The sequence below is a fragment of the Falco punctatus genome (genome assembly GCF_963210335.1).
Source record: "Falco punctatus genome assembly, chromosome: 5".
In the NCBI taxonomy this organism is placed as follows: Eukaryota; Metazoa; Chordata; class Aves; order Falconiformes; family Falconidae; genus Falco; species Falco punctatus.
Genome location: NC_137584.1, coordinates 37,206,415 through 37,230,793, shown reverse-complemented (window position 1 = coordinate 37,230,793; position 24,379 = coordinate 37,206,415). Strand labels below are relative to the sequence as shown.

Genomic DNA, 24,379 nt, shown 5'->3' with positions numbered 1-24,379 from the left:
TGCATGCTTGATGGTTGTTAGACCTATTTTCTTCATGTTGCAACTCCAAAATATTGCTGTTGACTGCTTTGGGGGAACATTAACGCTGCAGAGCAATGGAGAATGATAAAAGCAGGGAAATCCCTCTCTCCCAACCTCCCTCCCACTTGTCTTATTTTTTTCCCCGGGAGCAGCTGGGTAGAACTCCAGCATGTTCTTCTTTGTCTGTGCTGCCTATGTTGTAAGGAGAAAACTTCTCTCCCAGCCCAGTAAATCTGGGGGACAAATGGATTGAAAGCAGCCCTGTGGAGAAGGATTGGGGGATACTGGTGGACAAAAAATTGGAAATGAGCTGGCAATGCGCGTTGACAGCCCAGAAAGCCAACTGTATCCTGGACTACCTCAAAAGAAGTGACCAGCAGATCAAGGGAGGTGACTGTCCCCCTCCACTCTCCTAAGACCCCACCTGGAGTACGGCTCTGTTCAGCTCTGGGGTCCCCACCATAGGAAAGACACGGACCTGTTGGAGTAGGTTGAGAGGAGTGGTACATTATGGTCAGAGGGCTGGAACATCTTTCCTGTGAGAACAGGCTGAGAAAGCTGGTGTTGTTCAGCCTGCAGAAAAGGTGGTGCTGGGAAGACCTTATTGTGTCCTTTCAGTACTTGAAGGGGGCTTCTAAGAAAGATGGAGAGAGGCTTTTAACCAAAGCCTGTAGTGAAAGGACCAGAGGTAACAGTTTCAAACTGAAAGAGGGCACATTTAGATTGGACAGAAGGAAATAATTTATTATAATGAGGGTGGTGAGACACTGGCACAGGCTGCGCAGAGCAGCTGTGGATGCCCCATCCCTGGAAAAGCTTAAGGCCAGGTTGGACAGGGCTTTGAGCAGCCTGGTCTAGTAGAAGGTGTTCCTGCCCATGGCGGGGGAGTTGGCCTAAATGATCATTAAGGTCCCTTCTGACCCAAAGCATTCTGTGATTCTATGTTTCTATGACATCTGCTGCTTACCTGAGAGATAGATGTTGTCCCCAGCGCTGACCACACTGAAAAACTCCCGATCATAGAAAGGCAGGCTGGCCAACGGGTACCACTTGTTGTTTTGAGGATTTAAGCAAGTGACCGCTGTTAAAGCACGTTGATTCATGCCAATCATCTGCCGACCCCCAACTAAGACTATTACCTCGGCTACACCTAGGATTCAAGTAAGACAAAAAAATATAAAAATGTGTCATCTCTCAACCAGGCAGGAACCTATCAAGAAATAGCTGGAAGTCAGGGTAATTTTAATGTATATAAATCTGTTTCAGACCACGCAATCAAACCAAGAAGGGTGACAAAAAAGGGAGTCTGTGTGTGTGTGTGAGCAGTGGGTGAACATGCTTGGGAGAACTTGGGAGGGAGCATGCCATCTGGGCAAAACATGAAGGGGGAAGAAATAAAAAGGCAGTTCCATGTAAAGATGTCCATTGACTTCAACACTGAGTGAGACCTGCATGTAGCAAATTCCTGTTCCACTGAAGAAAATGGGAATTTTGTCAAGCATTGTGATAGCCTTGGAGCTTGGTTATTATCCAGGGAAAGACGTTTGGACTTTAACCTGAAGAAGGTGTTCTCACACTAAAAGCTAATGTCTGGAGGAGGTTTAGGGTGATCTCTCCACATGTACTCTATTAAAATATAATTTTCTGGTGGGTTGGTGTTTTTTGGGTTTTTTTGTGTGCTTTTCCCAGAGAAAGTAGGTTTTCCAGACATAGATTATGTGCTCAACCATGGACTATGGTCTTAGTGTACTACTAGGTGCTAGGAAATGTGACTGAGATAGCTCCTGCCCTAATATAGTTATTAACTGAGAATTATCTGTGCTTGAACAGCTCCCCCAAGCCCATGACACGCGGGGTGTACAGCAAGTCAAATTCTTTGTTCATGCAAATGGACAAAACTTTTGCAATCCACACATCAAAAGTTTTAATTCTCACTTCACAGCCAGATCTGAGTCAAATCTGATCTGAGTGTTACTCCAGACTCATCCCTGCAGTGAGGGGTCACAGTTTAACTCTGGGACATTTTATGGCTCTAACCCCAAGAGTCAAGTGCTGGGGATAGTTTGGATTTAGCATTTAGGAGAGGTGTTAAAAATCTTTCTGCAGCAGTTGTAAGCCCCAGTGCAATCTGTTGCCAGGAGAGGTAGGCTCACAAGCAGGACCACGAGGCCATAAACTGGAAGGAATCACCATTTCAGGAGCTGTGCTTGTGGCTGGACCGGTTGCTGTGATGAGTTACAGTGCCCAGCCTACAGAGAAGTGTGCACAGGCCAGGGAGGGTCACAGGCACAGAAGTGAGATTGCCAGCAAGAGAGATTAGGAACTGCAGCAGAGAGAAGTGCATCCTCAGAGTAACAGATTGTCGTCATTCTTCATTAGCATTTTCAAAAAATTTGTGTCATTCAAGCAAGGTTACTCTTTTAAAAGTTATTAAGTTAAAGTGCTGTACAGTTTTAAATACATATTTCTTAGTAACAAGAGATCATTATTTTTGTGCCATACCAGAAAATCTAATCACCTGCGCAAGACATAACTTGATTATAATCAATGACCTCGAGAGGGCATGTGACATGCTGCAGTGAGTCCACAAAGGGTGTTTAGAGATCCTTTGTGCCTACATGAATGCCGTTGATATGCAAAATAACATGATTCTATATAATTAGACTCTGACCTAAAAAACTATAATCACCCTCTCTTACCCCAAGAGAATCACTTTTCCCTCATCAACAAGCTTCTGGAAATGGATCGTACTACACCTACAATTTTATATACATAAAATAAGCACTTTTCAAAAATCCCTTCAAACATCACATCATTAGTTGTCTTCAATGAAAGACTTTTTAGGGTAGATTGTTATTGAAAGTCCTCTACACTTCATCCTTCTGAAAGGTGCCTTGATGAGGCAGTCTCCAGAAGCTGCAAATGCGCGGTTTGACATGCCATCTCTGTGCCACATTAGCATTACTGGTAGTCACATAAAGTTTTGCTTGGCTTTGTGATTGTACTTACGAGAGGCAGAAGTACAGGCAGCATGTTAAAACAATTCACCTGTTTCATTTTACTCCTTCTTGGATGCAGCTTTCCTAAAATTTTCCTACATGATATTTGCACCACCCTCTGTTCAGCAAATATTTAGGACATTTCTCACATTACCATGATACAGGCTTTGCTGGCAAACTGGGGAGCTGTGGTTTGTTTCATGTATTTTTCCAAAAAGGAAAATGCATGCATTCATGGGGTGAGAAACTTCTTGAACAGACATGGTTCTCTATAGCTGTTGGGCTTTTAAAAGGGAATATATCGTGGGTGATCTACTTGTTTTGGAGGCAGCAGACAGCTGAACTGGTACTGTAAGACTTACTATATGAAAATAATATATTTAAGTCGGGCTGTGAAAGTGAGGCTGTTTTATGAATATTAGTCAGATTCTCCCCACAAGAGGCTGAATGGCAAAGAAGCAAATTATTCACCTAGTTTTGCAGCTAGAGAAACTGAGGCATGGAGGGCAAGGGGCTCACTTTCAGGATGATAGGGGAACACTCTGGTCTCTGCTGAAGAGAATAATTCTTAAAAATTAGTTTTCTTTTAAATCTTGTTTCAGAATCATGCATCTAACCATTGGGATAGGTTCCTAAATGCTTGAGCAAAGTGGGAATGGAAAATCAAGCTTGAAATATCACCAGGCTTCGAGAAGGGGCCAAGGTCTGCGCTCCATCCCAGGGCACGTCCTGGCCATGCCTGGGAACTGCTGCACTGGGGACATGGTGTTGTTGAAGGAAGTTTTGCTTTACCTGCAGAGAGCCTGGGCCGGGTCCTTGGCGTCTGCATCTCTTGTCGGGCATGCGGCAGCATGTGATAACGTTTGGCTTCGTTCACTAGATCCCGGCAAGCCTCTGAAGACTTTATCAACTCCTCATTGTCAACAACATTTAGCAGATAGCTGGGATGGATGAAGGGGAGGCGCACCACTGCCAGCAACTCTGCAGCATACTGTGAGAGAGGGAAAAATAATAACACACTGCAGCCTTCGTGCCAGAGTTCAGCTGCTCAGCATCTCCACCTCCTTCCCTGCAAACTGTCTCCTGTCACCCAACCTGGAAAGACACTTGTCATGGATGCTGCATACAAGCCCTACCTAGTGACTGGGTGGGACAGAGACACTGCAGCACCTCGTGCTCCCCAACCCAGGCTGCTTTTGGACCCAGAAGACTGAAAATAATCTTCAAAAGGTGGCAACTCTTGTTATATAGCAGTGTGTGGAGGGATTTTTGAAATAAAACCTCAGTCTGAACTCAGTCTGAACTTAACCATGAACATAACACGGAGTAAACTTTTGCATTTTCTGAATTAATCTTGAAATGTGAGCGTAGTTGCACTGTAAAAAACCCAACCAAAACAACTCTTTTCTGGCACTATAAATGTGAATTGAAAGCTGGTAAATAGGGTGGATTTCAACAACTGATATGGAAGAGACTGAATAATATCAGCCAATTTGCTAAAAAATCTTTTAATTAGTAAGGTTTATTTGGTGGAGAAACAAATTGCGTAGTTCTAGATTTTGGGGAAGTCAGACTCCAGAGGGTGCTATACAAATACTGACAGTAAGTTTCATCTTCTAAATAAATACATTAAACCTTGGAGGGCAAAGGACACCTGAGCAAATGAAGCTGTCTGTCACTGAACACAGCTTAAAGGAGAACAAAACCCCAAGAGAGAAAACTGCAATCGAAAAACCAAGAGTCCATCCCCAGATTATTCTTTTTATATATAATTGGTTATATCCCAACACAGCACAAGAGTACAGTGAAAAGCAGAATAACAGGAAAATGTGGTTCTCGAGAAGCAATGCACACAAACAAGAAGCAAACTAAGGGTGCGCAGCAAGAAAAGATAATTATCTGTTGTAATAAATATTCATATAGCAGCAGCATCCAAAGATCCCAACTGGGACTGAGGCCAGAATGCAAATAAATATCCCTGAGGTCCATGTGACTGGTCCTGAGAAACGCTGGGCACCAGCAGCATCTGCTGGCCTGCAGATGCCTCTGGTCTTCCAGAAGCTGCTTGGCTCTCACTTTCTATTTCAGCAGCATGCCTGTCCCTGCAGCATGAGAGCCAAGTCACAGCAGGAGCAGGGATGGGAATGGGGCACGGACAGAGTGAGATGGGAGGGCAGGGATGTGGCCTGGGACAGCTGATGGGCTGGCCAGGCAGGGAAGGACGCAATGACACCCAGGACTGCCCCTTTCCCCACCCAAATTGAAGAAGTAGGCTTCATTTAGGAGGAAAACTGAGGATTTCTCCTCCCAAGAGCAATTCCCACTGCTCTCCTGCAGGACAGCCACGTCAGCCTGGTGCAAGCTCAGTCAAAGCAAGGAGGTAACAAGGGGGCTGAGCCCCACATGTGCCTGCGGGACCATGGCAGCAGGGAGCCCGACTCCCAGCCCCTTGCTCACCAGCCCGCTTCAACACCTGGGTCGAAAATTTTAGGTACAGCCTGAAGAGTTGAGGCCTGTCCACTCTGCAGTTGTTTGGGGATCAAAAAGTTGTTTGGGTGAAACAAAAGGGATGGAAAAGTGACAGTGCTTGTCTTCTGAAAAAACCCTAACCCATATGAACCGCGAAATCATGGCTTTTCACTGTTAGCTCTGGTGTGGCACAGGGCCGAGCAGGGCTTGAAATCACTTCATCAGCCTCCAAACCAGACAAGAAGAAACTCCTCTCTTTTCCCTTGCTGAAATCCACTTCCAAGGCGCTCTCTAGGAGGTAAAACGGCTGCTCCCCTCCCCTGGAGTCACAAACGTCAGGCACTTGGCTGCAGATACCGTAATGCCATTAAATGGTACCTTGTAGGAGAGGGAGCAGTGGACATATGGCAGTGGGTGGTAAAGCTCTGATTTCAGGAAGTGCTTTTTTTAAGAAGGTTGGGGGCGTTTAACCTTACATGAGAGCCAAGACGAAACGTGGCATTAGGACATGGGAATAATGTGGATAGTGGGTATACTGGGTACGAGCCAGACAACCCCCACGGGGGAGGTTAATCCCCACTACAGGCTGCTCAGGAAGCAGTACGAGTCGCTAAAGGGCAGTTTAAATAAAGTTGTAAAATATATGGTGTATAGTGGAGCCAGCACCTTCCGTCTGTGTGGTGGGACGTGCCAGAACTGCCCCTGATGCTCCCAAGGCAGGTCTGTGCTGGAAGCAGCTGCAACACAAAGCAATGCGAAACACAGGTGCTAACAGCTGTGCCACTAAATTAGGATATGGGGTTTGACAGGCACCATGATGTCCCGAAGCTGAGTGTGAATCAACATTGGGAAGAGAGCTCCCCTCCGGCAGTGACAGAAGATTCCCATGGGCCCAGCAGAACGACTGCCTGCATGTCCCACCTTCCCCAGAATAAATGGGGCAGCACCACTGGCTAAGCATGGTGAGCTCTCCCTCTCGCCCACCTTGCTTTAATTAGATAAGTGAGAAAATGTGATTATGTTTCTCTCTTGGATTCCCCCTCCCTCTTTTGTCTGAGCTCGTGGCTTATTTTGAAGGGGAATAATAATTAGAACACGTTGCTCCCCTTCATCAGCTTGAAAGTTAATATCACGTATCAAAACCGATGTCACTTCTCACTCTTCTTCTTCCCTTTGCTCAAACAGCTAGAAAAAGCCAGCTGTGTGTGTATGTGTGTGTGTGCACGACCGCACGCAGTCGCGACTCGGGCTCATCACTGATAGCATTAAGGGTACATATAATCGCAGTGTTTTTCACCAAGCGATTTGAAGAGGACGTACCATCGCATCTCTAGAAGACAGGAGAGGCTTTTATGAACCAACGGCTTTTCGCACCATCTCTTTTAAGCACTATAGTCAAGGGTGAATTTCATTTAGCCTCACTGATTTAAGAATATTCAAGTGATTTAGGCAATCAGCAGCCTTATTCTTTTGGATTCTCTCTTACGAAGGCTTCCTAGTGCCGTTAGCTATGATTGTACTAAATATCCTGTTACTATTATACTTTTCATTTAGACTGAAATAAGCACTGTAAAGCATTTCAACCTCCTCACCATTTGTTATTTGCTCTCCATTCTCTGTCGTCTTTCCGTTGTTCCTCATACAGCCATGAAATAGCTACTGCACCTATTGATGTTACTAGCTTTTATTAAAACAGAAGAATACCTGCACAAGGCACATTGCCAAGTTCAGCAGACAACAACCTCGGGTCCCTGGAGTTGTAGTTTGTGCCTGTAACCCTGGGGATGTTTTCTTCTCGCTACTTGGCTGCAGGCGCTGGCTGGACAAGTAGAAATACTTCTTAGGTCTTTGCTAGGAATCACTTATGACTACTCTACAATCTGCATCACATGCCAGGGTGAAGCAGAGAATATTAATGCCCCTTCTGGCCTAGAATTAGGAGTTAACAACTCATAAACATGGAACACCATGCCTCATCTCCTTGAAAAGGGACACCGTTATGCAAAAATCTAACAGATTTATTGTTTAAAGTGCTAGAGAACTTTTTGAACACTGTCAGGATTGGTTTTTCAGGTGACATGAGCCTCAGTAGAGCTCCCGTTGGATGCTGGATGAAGGGAGATGCTTGGGTTTTGCACCAGCAAAGGTTCTAGTCCATGAACTCCTTGCTGAGCGGTGATGCTGCCGGCTACCCCCATGGCACCATGCACAGCCAGGGTGATTCTGCAGGAGCCAGGGCACCGCTACCACATTAGCAAAGGCTTTTTGAACAGTCACTGTGGACACAGCACAGCAGCAACTTTTGAGAGATGCTATCTGGCCTGCTTCAAGACACTGAAAGCAATCACAAGTGCGTTTTGTAAAAACAGGAAAAGAAAAATCTTAGGAGATCTTATCTTTCCTTAATTACCTAAACATTTCAGGGGAGAGATTCAGCTCATGATTTGGACACCTAAATAGGTACATACAAGCAAGTATTTACTTGTCAGTTAGACATGTGTAAACTCATGTTATAATTACTAGAGATTTAGTCAACACACTTAGCACAGTCCTCACAGCAATCTGAGCTGAGAGGATGTATCACACACCAGGGGAGACAGAGTATCAGTGTCCCCTTCTGGCCTAAAACTGTGAGCCATCAGCTCCTGGGAAAGGGAGTGTGTTCCTCAGACCATGTCCCATTGAGATGTCTACAACTAGACATCAACCCAGACTGGAGGGTGATTAATTCTCCCATCTGGTGGGAATTTTCACGTCTATTTGCCCTGGGTGCTGTGCTCAGAAGGTCACAATCGTGCTAAGAGGAAGCCTAAATGTTATCATTGGGTCAGCGTTAACTCAGAGGGATATATGATCAGCACGATCCACTATACCTTGAAGCTGACTCTTTCAAGCCTTTCCCTAGTAATCTGTTCATCTGTGTTAACTCCCATCTCAGTAGGCAGGCCAGAGCTCAAGCAAACTAGATTACAAAACAGCTGAATGCGTTTTTATTTTTGTTCCTGGTTGGTAGTTTGAGTGAGGACATTTACTTTGCTAAACTTTTCGTGGCATTTCTTCTCCTACTAATTATATCAGTGTTATGAACGCTTCCTTGCAAGTGGGCTTTGTTCTGGTATCTCCTAAGTCTCAGTTACAAAACTCTCTTCAGTATCACATTAAAAACAATCTTTTTATTTTCAGTTCTCAAATCCAGTAAAATCCTCACAGGTATTCACCAAAAGGACTATCAGAGTGCTCCTGCATAGACTTGGGCTACAACAGCATACAGTTAGTTTTAAAAGGAAATACGTTTACTGCTACAGAGTCAAATTTCCTGCTTCTTAAGTGCTACACTGGAAAGCTCTGAAGATTTTTAACATTTTTGAAGTAATGCCCAGAGAGGTTAAAATAATATTTCCCTTATGCCTTATAACTCATCTGTCGCTCTAGCTTACTGTTCTTCCTACAAAGGACCCTTTGTGCTATCCGCCTAAAGAAACAGGCTTCAGCTAGAAATACAAATACAGAAGTTCAATTACCCACGTTATGACAGGGTTTGCTGCAACAAACTGCCGTTTCAGCTCTTTTTGCATAATTCCAATAGCGTTTTTAAAAACGTTAAGAAGTAAGAATATATCTGATTCATCTGAGAGCTACGAAGGAGATTTATATTGTCTCATGTAAACTTGCCCCTTGTCTTGCACTGGCCTAATCCCAGAGCTGTAGCAAGGACCACCTCAGATAGCAGAAGCCAGCAGGGACAGATCCGAAGCAGAATCAGTTCCCCACTGCATAAAACTCCTTCAAATGAGAAGAGGGCACTCCATTAAAACCCGCCACCCAAACCCTCTAAACCAGCAGCTTCTAGCCTTCGATGCCTACCTGGTGGCCAGGTTATGAACCTCCCAGTGGGCTGTGCCGATCGTGATGGCTGGGGATATGGCGTGGCGGCCACATGAGAAGGCACACCAGAGTGGTGACAGGAGCAGTCTCTCCCTGCAACCACCTCCAGCCCAGCCCAGGCTTCCCCAGCAGGTTACCCAACCTGATACTCAAAATATTGCCGGCTCCAAGTTTACAAAATGCAAGCTCAGCAGGGAACTGGCTGGTTTGGGGAAGCCAAAGCTGCTGGTGCCCTGCTTTGCCATTCTCAGAAATAAGCCTTTTTGGGCTAGATTTTCACCGCCCTGCCCTGCTACTCGGTAACGAGGGTACTTGCTTTGAGACATCTAACCCCTGGGTATTATGAGACACACTGTGTTTCCAGTAACCTCCTGCACATTTCTACACCCAAGGTCATATCCAAACCCAACCTAATCTCTCTGGTGCACTTGGTATATTTATTAATTACCCATATTGACTTCTTGGAATTGCAATGGTGCCTTTAGATTAAACAAAAAGGCTTGGTAGCATGTCAGCTGACAGCCTCATAATATCATGAGATAAACATGTGGCAGAAAATCTGATTCACAGGCACTGGGTTCAGCTGGTGGCTCGGTGGCAGGATGCCACGTGCATAAATCTCATGCCTAGCAAGAAGAAAGGAGCAGCCCCTCTGTCTTGCTGAAATAAGGCTTCAATGTGACATGTTTATGGCAGCACAGCTGACTAAACACTGTAATGTCATCAGCGCCGGGTAAAATGAGCTGCTGTCCTCTTCTCCGAACTGTTTGCAAAGCAGCACACGGGAAGGTATTTCTAGCAGTAATATGACGAGGTTTTTAAATATGCAGGAAGATAAATCATTGGTCCATCATACTTGGAGATTACCTGATACTAAGGCTTAAAAAACCTTCACTCTTACCATGCAATCTCTAGCTTGCTGACTAAACTCTTATCAAATAAAACTCTCTAAGTTCCCCCAAAGGTTGCTGCAGAGGGGAGTGGCCTTTCTTTTGTTTATGGGCAGTCACCTATTCAAACACAGGTATGCACACAGATGCACCACAAAAGCACACTGCCAACAACAAAATGGCTGAAGCTTCTAAGACACTTCATAGAACCAAGTAAACTCATGACACATCCCTCCCAACAACACACTGACACACGAATCCACATGCAATAATTCTCTGAAATGCTTCTTGCCTATGGTATAGAACGATTTTGTTACTTGAGGTTGGTCCTGAGCGCTGGGGCCACGTGCAGCACAAGGCAATGCAACTGAGCATGTGTGAGGAGCTGCTTGCTGACCTGTGTCTTTGTAAGGTTGTTTCAGCAGAGAAATATTTTGTAAAAAATAGGAAAATGTGTTGGAAAAGCCACAAATGAAGAGACTAAGAGGACTGGGAGACAAGAGAACTCCTCAAACCAATTTAAACTTCAGAGAAATAATTCAGTAGATTTTCAGTCAAGGGTATCCCTTTAAAAAAAACCTAAAATTTTTGTAAGGGGAGAATTTAAGGAACGGAACTGCTAATGTCACCTGTGTCTACTTTTTTTTTTTGTTATATTTAATGCATTTTTTTCCTCCACTATATAGCTAAGGGCATGTTCCTGCACTGAATCTGTTCCTGCTGCTGCCTTTTCTTCTCCCTCTATAAGCCTATACAGTCTCTAAGTGTGTCTGCAAAAGCTTCATTTAAATCTGAGCTCTTTGAGCAGCCTGTCTCTGGGAAATCACAGGGGTTACCACTCATCCCTTGCATTTTTCACTTTCAGAGAAATTGGAGCTTCTTGCACTTTCATTATGGCATCTTTTTGAATTTGTCTGCTCTTCCCACAAATGGATTTCAAAGCATCAGGGTAGTGTGGGCTTTTCAAAGAAGCCAAACTGAACTGTAATAGACTGTTAGTGCCTAATTCACTTAGGCTCCCTTGGAAGCTTCCTTTTCATACTTACTCCAACCCTGCTTTCCTGAAGCTTAATGCCCTTAAGTACATTGATTGATCAATTAATTTCCTATTATGATGAATTCAAGTAATTTGTACATGCTGGTATTGGGTATCAGCTTCTGAATATATCACTACCCTCCTGTCACTGCAGAGCAAAGTTGGGATTGTGATTGTTCCCTGTCAGATTCTCCATTTTCTTGCAGCGAGTTACTCTTCTGCATAACTTTGGAGACTTTTTAAAACATACCTGAGAAATTATGCCGCCATCTCAACAGCCTAACTGTAGACCAGGGATCTTTCATCTGCTCTCTCACGGTTACCAACACCTTCTCCTCTGTAGGATCCTGCCTCAGAACTCCCATTCTCTGTCACTTCCAAAATATAGCTCATGGGCATTTGTAGCATTTTTGACATAAATCCTCTTCTCCTTCCCTCCATCACCTTTTCCTGCCCTCACTGACAGATACAGGGCTTTCAGGTGGGTTTTGTGTTTGCTTAGACTAATTTGCTATGTCTCAAATTCATCCCAGTGGTCCCTACTATTGTTACACCCCTTGCATCCTTCCCGGTAACTCCTCTCCTTGGGGCTTCACACACTTGTAGACCTTTATCCCTCTTTAGTTGTCATTAGGTCAAGTCATGCATATTCACATCTTTTAATCTTTTTTTTTTTTTCCCTCACATCAGTTCCTTCAGTCTTTTAGTCATTTCTGTTGCTCTTCTCTAAATTATCTCCAATTTGTCTACGCATCTTTGGTTCTCAGGCACCACGAAGATGCTGTTTAGACAAATTTGCCTCTGAGGACACAAGTTCATAGGCGGCTTGTTAATCCCTTTATGGTACAGACATTTCATTTTGCTGCTGGACACCGCGATTTTAAACAGGGTTTGAAAAAATGGCACATGATTATATTATGTCCTTGCAGAGCGCTACAGAAAATGACTGCCATTCAGCTGAGCCTCTTGTCTGTCACTCCTCGCTGCAGTACCAGCCTCTCTTCCAGCAGTACTTCAGGCAACTTGTTAAAATGTTTGTCCTCTCCTCACTTTTCATCCCTCCTCAGGGCGAGAGGGAAGCTTCATGCAACTGGGAGTCTTGTTTTCCCAGGCTTTCTGTTATTAATAAATGTGTTACTATGTTTTTTAAATCAGAGAAAGCAGATACAACTTTGGACTTGGAGCAGAAGGTGGGAAAGTTTCCAATGAGCTTTGATACGTCTGTGCTCTGAGCAGGCAGCAATGCTGCACATCCAGCACATTCACATCTTCCCCACCCCGCGCTGACGCTGGGCATGACTGCATCTCTGCAGTCGTTAGTGACTAACTCTGGCTGTCGTTAGCACCAGTGGGCAATACAGCTCCTTATCCACCGAATCCTCCCAACAGCCCACGTGGAAGGCATCACTTCCCTCCAGCTTATAGTGTAAGAAATGGGGGCAAAAGGGTGAAACAACCTACCCAAGGCCGTGCAGAGAGCTGGGGGATGAGCTCAAGTGGAGACTGCTTGAGGCCCGGTAGAAATCTTTGCTTGTTCAGACAGCTCAGACCGTGCTTGTTTCCAGACAGTAAAGCCTCCATTATACAATGTATTTTTTGCATGAGTTCGCCGGAGTTGTAATAAACTTATCAAGGGGATAACTGTTAGGATAAACCCTACAATCTTGTCCATCAGTCAGGAAGAGAAATAAGTAGAAAAACACAGTAGATTCAGCTCTTCCAGATCTGTCAGTCGGCTGCAGGCTTTCCACTCAGTGACAAGTAATCAAGAGGGCTCCTACAAGCAGCACGCTGTGTCCGCTGGTACAGGAAATTACCTACCTCATCCAGATCTCACATCACAGGCTGCTTCTTTGGTTACACCAATTTTACGTGACTGCACTACCAGCAGCACTAAAATAGCTTCATAAACTTTACCGTATGAGCTGGCACACTGCTCCAATACGCTGGATACAGTTATTTACCAAATCCTAGCTTAACATATGTCATTTTCTGAACTGCCTCTTTGTCTTATGTAGATGGATCAGTAACCTTTAAAGCACTGTTATTCTCTCTTTGTAACAAGGCTCGGGTGCTGTCTTTTGTAATGCCACAGATGACTTTTATAAGTACCGTAAGACTTTGTATGAGCATAATTTCCAAAATTAAAAGTCAGTCAGAGCGCAGCTTTTCAGCTTGCCTTGCAAGCAAATCCTAGTTCCTTCCCTGCCACTGACCTCCAGCCTGGTGGGGAGAGAATTAATAAAAGCAGAAACAATTAGATACCTGAAGCAGAGCTTTTAGCAAGGCAGAGAAGAGCAGGAAGATAGCAAACTCAATGCCCTTCCAGGAGAATGGGAGGCTCCATTAAAAGTCTCCTTCCCAGAGGCTGGCCAGCAGGGGAGGCAGTGATGGATAAGTTGTTGTAAGAGTGGCACAAGGAGCTGTGGGTGTGGGGAACACAAGTGGTGAGACTTACTGTCCCCAGGTGTAAGCTTGCACTCTAGAGTAACACAAAGCCATTAAAAGCCCAAGGAGTTTTGGAGGGCTGCAACTGCTGTGGGGGCAGGGGGTGCAGATTTAGAAGGCTCCTTTTCCAAGCTCCTCTGTGGGGATGTCTCTGCTGAGCGAGCCCCTGCCAGGCTTTGCCAGGGAGGATGGACATGCAGGTGAGACAAGGAGCACAGACCTTTCCCTGTTTCTGGCAGACATCCACCTTTGGAAGCTTGGAAGAAGCTGCCAAAGACATATTTTAATCACCTGCCATTGGAGTTACTGAAAATAAAAACTTGATGATAGATCCTAGCCTGTCAGGCAAAAGGAGATGGGGAGAGGGGAGATACAAAGCAAATGCAGGGCCTGGATTTCTAGGGTTTAAGATTTAACTGCCAGGACTGACTTTGGGAGAGAGAAATAAAACCAGGCCAGTTACCTGAGGAATGCAGTAGAGCAGGAGTGATGCTCTGGGGCTGTTGCAGTACATGGCTAAAACCTATCCAGCAACTGTCCCAACTGCTCCCACCGGCTGGGTGCAGAAGCAACAATTCTGTTTCTGCACTGGTGTCCTCCATGTGCTGGTTGCCCACCCCAAAGAGTCTAAAGGGAGCTGAGTGAATCCATCTCACCAAACTGTTAATAAAGTCAAAATATCCATGCACAGCTCCTGCAACAAGGTCCACCCTGTGTTTGGTATTGCCATGGTTGTCCAGTTCTGCAAAGCTTTGAGCAGCCTGTGCATCTCATAGGAGCTTGGGCAGTTCCTGGCACGGTGGGCCTTGCCACAGAACAAGCACAAATTTTCACTCATCATCTTTATCAGAAATAAGATTATTTAGGCCTATCTTCCCTCCTATCCACCATCAGAGCTATTTGTTCCTGAGCTCTAAAAATGAAGAAGTCATTATTGTAAAGATGGTACTTTTCATGGTATGTATGAGTTCCGACTTACAGAAAATAAGTACCTATTTAACTAAGAGCTTTATAATAGATCAAGCAGTGCACAGAGTACAAAAAAAGTGAGAGCCACAATCCAAAGTAACTAGTTTAGTGGTAGGATTGGGCATGAAAATAGTTATCTGCTTGGTATCTTTAATATTAATTTATTCAAGACCCTCATCTCTGGATAAACACAAATTAAAAATTTAAAGCCCTTGTAAAGCAATGCACAAAACTAAAGCATCACAGAGAAATTTTGAGAAGCAAATAAAACTGCCATTGTAAACTACAAAGGCACTGCAGAACCAGGACAGAGGGGAAGGAAACTTGGAAAAAAAAACAACCTAAAAAAGCAACCCAACTGCAACATGAAAGGAAGAGAGGAGATGGCAGTGGTGGCAGCAGCAAGAAGGGGCACGAAAAGCCATCGCTATAAAAAATAAGTTCATAACATTACCGCAGCAGGTGCAGAAGGAAATATTTAAATCAGCAATTTTGAAAATGTAACTTGAACCGCCTGGTGGGTGACACTTTCTGTTTGTACCATGCAGATGGGCTCCTGCCGCAGGGCTCCTGTACCTGGCCCTTGGGAATAATCCCCAAGGTTGCATTAGGTTCAGAGCTGAGAGCTGCACAGCATTGACTGCTGTCATCAAACTGTAAGCAAGTAGTGAAATAGTCTGTAGAACAGTGTGCTTTTCAAGGCCAGCAAGAGCCAAAAAGGCACCCATTTCAATAAGTCAATGATATTCTGTAAATGTTCTGTGCAATAATAATATTGGGCAATACTAAATGGCATCTCTGGCACATGGAGGAGGTGGTCAGAGAGAGCGGCAGGTCCCCACCACAGGACTGCCCTGCTGAGCTACATCACCTGCTCACACAGGGCAGGACAAGTTTGGACAAAGGCCCTGGGGGCTGCAGGCTGCTGGCAGGGGCAGCACAGGCAGTCAGGCTTGGCCTGGCATGGAGTACCCTACTGTCCTTAATGTCCCTACCCTCATCCAGCTGCCTGGTGAGGTTGGGAATTGCTATTCCTCCCACTTTCCAGGTGAGGGATGGAGGTGCATCTGCTCCTGATCACACGCAAAGATGCATTTAATACCCCATTGTATGTTTAGATGCTTGAATTCCCATTTAAATCAAGAAGGTACAGCCTTTCCTGATGTGAGACAGCATCAACAATGTGTGGCCAAGTGCTTCCCTGAGTCCCAGTCTGGTCCATAAGCAACTGGGCTGTCCTTAAACCAACCAAAACTGTGACTGGGGTTCAACAGAAGTTGGTCTTGCCAGGATAGACCAGAAGCTTTGGCCTCCAAAGTAGGGGAATGGGAGAAAACGTCCCCCTTCTGGGCTTTGTTGGCAGAACTGGCCTCCAAAAGGAGAGGTTTTGGGTTTAGTCCACCACAATTCACTGCCCACAAAAGCTGACTTGCAAGAGCCGCACTGAAGGTAAGTGGCATGCTTTTAACTATCACCAGGGATGTCTTCTGGTCCCCAGCACAATCATCAGCCTCCTAACAATCATTTCTTCTAGCTTTTATCTGGAGACAGTGCTGGGCAAAGTAACACACTCAGTTTCTTCAGTCAAGAACAGACTGCATAGCTCAGATAGTTGAGGAAAGGCTAACTCTAATAAATATAGAATACACAAGGGGTTATCTAAGCAGCCAGTAAAGATACGGAATCTTTTTTTTTAATGTACTGAAGTTATACTCATTCAGTATGTGGCATCAAAAGAAATACAGATTTTCTGACAGTTTTTTATTTCCCACTGTTAATAAAATGCATCCCTTTCTTAAAGCAGCATCTCACACAACTCTAATCCTTCCGAATTTATCTCTGACCGGCTTGCAGGCAACAACTCGAGGCCCTAGCTTTGCACCATGCATGTCACAAACGAGTCTTTGATTCTAAATAATCAGATATGGGGATCAGATTTTGAAATTACATACATTTTGTGCATAGCCTGCATTCCCTTTCTCTTTTTTTATCTGAACTGCCCATCCCATCTCCTACGCACCCTCATGTTTAAAATTGCATGGGGATGGTTTCTATTTTAATAGAGGCATTCATGGTAATGGAGCGGAGTGAGGCTTGCTGAGATTATTTTTACCTGAGCTCTGATCGCAGCGTCCTTCTTAATCCACTTTATCACTGTTTCATACACCAGCTCCTCCGCTTTGGTGTTCAGGCTGTCATTGGACATGTAGGAAATGAAGTCGTCTTTTGAGATATTAAGGATCTCTTCTTGGTTTGCCACCTCTGGGAAAATTTGCAGGGCATACGCTTTGGCCATGTTGTACAGTTCAGTGCACTGCATGGCTTCAGCCATGGCTAATATTCCTAAGCAGTTGCTAGCAGTCAGCTGTTTTTCTAAAAGGAGAAAAAACCCCAAAAAACAAAGCAATGAGAATTATTAAAAGCAAGATTCACGTTTTTACCGGAAGAATGGAAAATGTAAGTGCCACGGACGTATCTTCAACCCTAATTAATTTCAGGGAGTTAATTAGAAGCAGCACCCTGGGTTACTTCAGGACTGAGGTTTAAAGTACAAAAATCAGTGTCTATCTAACAACTGAGATGAGAATGGGGTGAGAAATGCACTTTCTGAGTCTGCTTTTCATGTAAGCCTTCACTAGGCATTGGGGAAACCTCCTGACATAATAGTAGTATCTGGGGCTTCCCAAGGGACAGGAATCCAGCCAGGAGACTGCTGCTATTTCTACCACCTACGATGTTGCTTTAAAAAACAGCAAAGATGTAAACGCCAGTGCAGACACTTAAGAATAAATGCAAACAGCACTAAGGACATTTCTGAGGATGCTGTAGTCGCGTTATGGTAATTTTTGCCCTGTTCAGCTACGAAGCTACTTCAAATAAAAAGAAATCCTCTCCCCCTCTTTTTTTTTTTTTTTTCCAAAGGAACTTTGTTGCTGCTGAATGTGATGACATCCCTTATGCAAAACACCGATTATACTAACGCCTTCTGTTAAATGTTGTGTAGTGCGTTTCAAAGAAAATCATGCACAGAGGAGACAGCATTATCTCCTACCCAGCAAACAGAAGTAACGGCACAGTGTGTAGCTTTGCGTTAAAAGTGTGCTACACCATACATTTGACCGTACTTTTTTCCTTTTCAGCTATTATGAAGAAAACCCCACCGATTTCAGACATTTCTAAGGGGAATTCTCAGATTCTTATCAGCTTTTGTTAACCAAACCACTACTAATAGGCGAAATATATTCTTTTAAGATAAAGGGCCGAGATAAAAACAAGAGAGAGACAGACTGCAATAGATCACAAAAGCATCAGTACCAGTGGCAGGCTTCTGTGCTGTCAGAGGAGAAGTATATCACATTTGGGCACTGTCATATCCTCGTGCACTATTTCAGAGCCCTGGACAGGAATGTGTGATGGACCCACATCTCTTCAAACAAAACTCCCATCAGATTGCCTCAGCTGGAAATGCCGGGGAAAGCTACACCCAGCTTCTACCTTCATCAGATTTAAAACCTGCACACTATCTATATATAGCTTTTATTAAAATAGGATTATGTCCTCTTTTTTCTTTTAACCTGGTTTGAGATTAGGAGTTTTTATGTTTGGTTTTTTTGGTGTGTTTTTTTCTTCTTTTTTCTTTTCCGTAATTCTTCTTATTTCTTTTACAGATCAAGCAATCTTGAAACCAGGTTATCTCATTTTGCATCAGTTGGTTGTACTGACTCCAAGAAGCCCATTTCCTTAACCAGACTGGAGCAGCGGCACTGTTTGCTATCAGCAGGCTGCAAACTGATAGCTGTGAAACACAAACTTCCCAAAATTTCTTATTTTCAAAAAAAAAAACCCCAAACCCAAACAAACTCAAAACCTCTTCCAGGTTCCTTGGTTCTCTCTGTTGGCACAGTTTCACGTATACATACAGCTGGGGGTAAAATAATAATCTAACAGAGCCCAAAACTCTCACCACCACTTGGCAAACTCTCAAGTCAAAGATGAATCTGATACAGCTCCACCTTACCCTCACAGGGTTTATAATAAAGGTAATAATCAAGTTTGACTCATTAAGCAACTGTTTACTAGCACATGATGGAAAAGACTTGCAAGAATGACTCTTCACCTTCAAGGGACTGGGTCTGCCTCTATCAGGAGAGATTCCCTTACCATCCACAGCTAAGCCTGTGGCGTAGGGCAGAAAAAGCACTGGTCATGACTGGTTTCCTCCGATCTGGACTGGGTTTTCTACCTCTAACAACGCTGGCTGACTGATGTAGCCTGTTACACCAGTTTCCAAACAGCTCCGTGTTGTTCCTTTGACCTTCACTCCCTCTTCCCCGAGAAACCGCTCAGTGGCAGACCGAAATGATGTTATCCCTGTCTGATTCAGCAAGTAAGGCCATTTAGGGAGAAGTCCCAGGGAGATGCAGACTAGGGTATGTCCAGGAGGCTGGTGACACACTTAATTGCACTTCATCCCTTCTGATGTGATGAGCACCACAGCAAGGTGAGCACTGTGATGTCCTTTTAAGATGAGGGCTGGCATGTGAACTAGAGGCATTCATTGCAGGTGAGCAAGACAGGCTGGGGCAACAGCTACAGAAGGTACAGAAAATCTATCCTGTGAACAGAAAAAACACACCCTCCATTTTTCATCTTCGACTCAAAATCTGGGGGCAAGATTGACCTCTTGACTCCAGCTGTCTATGCTGCAACTGAGCAATCACATCCGAATTCCTGTACACTCATAAACAATTCCAAGAAGCAATCTTGTAATATTTTGGATAACAACTTCAGGATGAGCTGAATCATGCCCTACCAATGCCTGTTACTCTTCACTGACTATAAAGGGAGCCTACATGACTACGTATATGCTGTATAATATATGCTATAGGATATAGCCCATCCCAAGTGACTGCAATCCAGGGGCACTTCTGGATGCCAAAATGACAAAGACTGCTAAGGACCAGTTCTGCTCCATCTGTTCCTGAGCCATTTTCCTTTGAATGCTGACATGTTTACAATAATTGCTGGTTTTGCCAGAGTGACACTGGGCTTGTAACAACACATTTTGTGGAGTCTCACCTTGAGTTCATTCCAAACACGACTGCTGCCTGTGAAGCTATTCCCAATGCTCAGGACATTTGTAACAGAATTATGAGTGGCCTTTAAGGACATCAGATGTAATCTAGCAGGTTCTCAATGGTTTCAGCCAGAGCTGGAAAGCATATTTTTTTCTATGTATGTCACAATATTGCAGATCAGCAGCCGATATTCTCTACTTGTGTTAGAAGTAATTTTGCAGTGGGATCTTGTGCTGAGTCATCATGAAATAACAGCCAGGCAGACTGCTAAGATTGCATTTCTGGGAGCGGGACAACTTGAGATAAAGTTAAGAGATAGAGGGTACACAGGAAGGATTACTCAGTGAGATTGTGGTAACAGTATGATGGAAGCTCAGCGGTGGATGTAAGCCCTCTCTGTGTGCACTAAGTACTGTATTTTCACTTAGATATGCTTTCTACATGATGACTTGGTTATCACTAAAATTAGCATAAAATGTGCATTTCCTCATGATACTCTGTGTACATTCTGATGGGGCTCTTATTCCTCAGGTACTCCTACTAGTGTCAAAAGCATGTGAAGATAGGAGATAGGTGGAAGACTTCTGGATATACATGCATCATCCGAAAGATTTCACTTTCCCTGTGACAATGTTCCTCATTTCTCCTATCTCCAGATATAGTTGATACTTCAGTTTCGCCAGTGCTTGGCAGTGTGGTTCTCCAGCTGGCTCAAAGTTCATTGCCTTGAACAAAAATTTACCCATAATACTTTCTCTCAAATTCATAAGGACCATAAAGGCCTCTTCTTTCCTCAGATGCTTATGCCTGTCCATGTAGGTCTCATCACTGGTACACCGTCCAGTTTTTCTCATAGCTCCCTCTTGTACTCTTTGCAAACTTTGTGTCCTTTGCCCAGGAGACTAAGAAAATTCAGAGCTCCAGCTCTTTCCTATTCTGCTCGATGAATCTAACAGGTTCCACCAACTTCTTTAAGGAAGAAGATTTTTTATTTTATCAGCAGCAGGCTGAAGTACAAGCTCAGAATTTGTTCACTCCTGTGATGAGGGTGCCTGCATCGTGGGTCCAAACCATGATACAAGTGAATCACCTGAAATCCAATTTAAGACATCACTGTGATGATAGTATAAAACAAACATGAAAAAAAAAGAAAAAAAGAAAAAACCCCTTGTCTTCAGCCATATGAAGGAGGAATGGAGGAAATACCTATGATGTCCTGACCAGTTTGCAAACATTTGCCCAGTTATCATATGGTGCCTGCATGAACTTGTCAGCATCATTGCATCAGTCAGCATAAAGCTGTTGTCATTTCTCATGGTCTAGACAAAAGCAGAGGAGACAGCATGTGGAGGAGAGAGAGAATGTGGCTATAATTAGCCTGGTGAAGCTGGTTAAGAAATCTTCTGTTGAAAAGAAAGAATTTTCCTGACACATTTTGCAGCATCTTTCCACCAGAAAATGCAAGCAGATTTTGGGGTGGCTCTGCCCAACACTGCTGAGAGGCCCAGGATACAGACACAAGGGCTGCCTGGACATCAACCAGTTAGGACCCGGCTGGAGCTCCACAGCTAAAAAAGGATGTCCTGACTTTCCTCTGAGACGGTGCTGTGCTATGCTGAACAGACCTATTAATTTGGAGCTTTTACTTCTTTGGGCGTCTCTGGACTTCCCTCTACTTCTCTCACTAATTAGACGTGGCCACTGATGGGAAAGAATCACTCATTATACTGGTGAATCCTCCAGAAATGCTGGAAAAATCCCTGATTTTTACCATATTTTTACTTTGTGGGGAGTAGCAGGGGCTGCGATAAAAAGAAAAATACACAGCTACAGAGAAGACAAAATGCCTTTCCCTAAACTTTTTAGACAGCAAATGCTCTACTATCTCTGTATAGCAATCCAGTCACAGCTATAAATAAAAATAAGCAATTACACTCCATGAATTCTCCAAATGAGACTCCCCATATATCACTGAACTTATAACCAACTCTACTATTTCATACCATAACATGGTTCACTGAATTCAAATATTAACTATCGGAAAAGAGAAATCTCACATTGATTTAGGGAAACAAATGTATTTTGGTTTTGTGGCTGAATCTTTAGAGATAGCACAAATTAAACAGATCTCCTGCTCCGGGAAAGGTTGCAAGATCTAATCACGTTTAAAAGGTGGTGAAGGGAAGCTGGGGGAAAGGAATGCTGGAGATAGAGCCCTCATTCAAGTTGCACAGCCAACACGTGGGACTGCAAAGCATAAATTTCATTTCACCATTACCCATCTATTTGTGAACAGACTTTTAAACAAATGACTTATAAGAAGTCGGGAAGAAGAGAATGCAGTACCATAGGTTCTTTACTTATGCCTGCATTGTACCAGCCTAGTCAAGCCACTCGTCTTGCCAGCAGCCCAGCTTAGCAATGAAGATTAACACAGTAGTAAACTAGAATCATTTGAGGTTGGTGGGTTTTGTTGGTTTTTTTTTTTGGTTTTTTTTTTTTTTTTACTGAATGCAAGTCTTCTTAAACTCACACCTTCCACATTCTGCAATTGTAGATGTCAATTTTAAATGTGAAATGCCCAAGAAGAACCTACAGTTCGTTTGGGTTCCAGAGTGAATGACAACTCTCATACCAAGCTAGGAGTCAAGGGAGCCCAAGAAGAAACTAGATGTCAAAAAAAAAGATATTTGGAACTTGGACATGGGAAGTAAGTCATATTAGATCAAGCTCACAGTTTCTGTATTAATAAAATTGCGTTAAAAATTGTAAATTATTACTGTCTTATTAATTGATATTATAGCCATGTCAGTGAAGGAGTGGCATGTGATACAGGCAGGAATTTGAACCAACATGTGTTTCAGTTCAGCTCCAGTTCTGGCTTCTCTTCTGCCATGACAGAAGTGGGGCTGGCTGGCTCCAGTTCAGACCAGTAAAGCTTAGCTAACTGAGCCATAAACCTTGCACTGTTTTGAAATAGTCTGTGCTGAAAAACATATAGAAAATGAAAGGAGCAGGATGACATGGTGCTGCGGGCAAGAAGAACAAGCTTCTCATGGCCATGAGAGAATGGGCAGAGGCACTGGTGACGATGTTGCTCTGTACACCCTCGCTGGAGCAAACACTCTCCTGCAGCCAGGGCACACTACTTACCGCGGTGGGCACAGCAACCTTTCACTCCCACCCACCTTTGCGATGACACATAGACATTAGACCATAGCTCCACAAAATAACAAACCCTGTGAAAATTCAGCCTGGAGTAGTTCAACCAGATCTTGTTTGCACCAACATTGGACATGTGAAGGATTTTCTCACAGATGCAAGAAAACTGCAGATTCTGACTCCTCTGTGGGAGTCCACCTCCAACTCTTCTAGTGCTTGACCAAGCTGGCCTGGTGTAGCACCCAACATTTTCTGTCATGGTTATAACCAACCTGTGTGTTACAGCCCGGTATCTGTGCAGAGATCAGCCTCTGGGAAACAAGATGTCATCTTAATACCAAGTATGAAACTAGGCCCAACAAAATCGCCTATCCAAGATGTGAAAGCAGCTGCCACTCAAACAACAGGCTACACTTATCTACGTAATTTTCCACTGGCCACCGTGTCAGTGTTTTAAATTCAAATCTCAACCCAAACAAATAATGCTTTTTTATTATATTTAGTCTTGGGTTTCTTAATTATATTTTAAGAGTTGTTAGAAGAAAGGCTTACAAACCTTAAAACCTCACTAGATGGAGTGATTCTTACCTAGAAATGAAACGCAGACTTTACAGAAAGTATGGAACTGGAACTTGCTGGCAGCTTCCAGTAGGGTTTTTGCATTGGCTGAATCTATGATCAAAGAACCTGTATAAACAAACTCCAGGAGTAACTCCAGGACATCCGCAGTGAGGTTGGACATGGCCAGTTCCAGCTTCTCCCCACTTCTGCTACTGTCTCGTGGTGACCTGGTAACAGCAGACAATTCAATTACGGACATTACACCATACCCATTTTGTTGGCATTCATTGATTAGTGAGGGCTAGAAATTCGCTTTGCACCTCATTATATTTCTCCATTATTTTTGTTTACGGAACTGAAGAATATGAATTTTAAAACAACTCAACTTAAAAACTTTAACTGGATCTGAAAGAGAAGAGTCTTCAAGCAAGTCTTACGAAAATTCTGTTTATTGCTACACTGCATTTTCATGCAAAAACAGTTGCGAAAGGAAAGGAAAGGAAAGGAAAGGAAAGGAAAGGAAAGGAAAGGAAAGGAAAGGAAAGGAAAGGAAAGGAAAGGAAAGGAAAGGAAAGGAAAGGAAAGGAAAGGAAAGGAAAGGAAAGGAAAGGAAAGGAAAGGAAAGGAAAGGAAAGGAAAGGAAAGGAAAGGAAAGGAAAGGAAAGGAAAGGAAAGGAAAGGAAAGGAAAGGAAAGGAAAGGAAAGGAAAGGAAAGGAAAGGAAAGGAAAGGAAAGGAAAGGAAAGGAAAGGAAAGGAAAGGAAAGGAAAGGAAAGGAAAGGAAAGGGAAAGGAAAGGAAAGGGAAGGAAAGGGAAGGAAAGGGAAGGAAAGGGAAGGAAAGGGAAGGAAAGGGAAGGAAAG

The 24,379-nt window shown here is 43.8% G+C and overlaps 1 protein-coding gene across 7 annotated transcripts in view; it reads right to left on the bottom strand.

Moving 5' to 3' along the window:
• KLHL29 (kelch like family member 29) overlaps positions 1-24,379 on the bottom strand; it is a 410,536-nt gene that overhangs the window by 37,160 nt on the left and 348,997 nt on the right. For all 7 annotated transcript variants that reach the window (XR_013928324.1, XM_080388502.1, XM_080388499.1 and 4 more), the window contains 4 exons: positions 23,546-23,745; positions 16,831-17,090; positions 3,813-4,011; positions 989-1,171 (listed from right to left, as the gene is read on the bottom strand). Coding sequence is in view for 6 of the 7 variants with exons in the window: in XM_080388502.1 (XP_080244628.1) it covers positions 989-1,171; positions 3,813-4,011; positions 16,831-17,090; positions 23,546-23,745 (842 nt within the window). In the remaining variant the exon portion in view is untranslated. The remainder of the gene's footprint in view (positions 1-988; positions 1,172-3,812; positions 4,012-16,830; positions 17,091-23,545; positions 23,746-24,379) is intronic.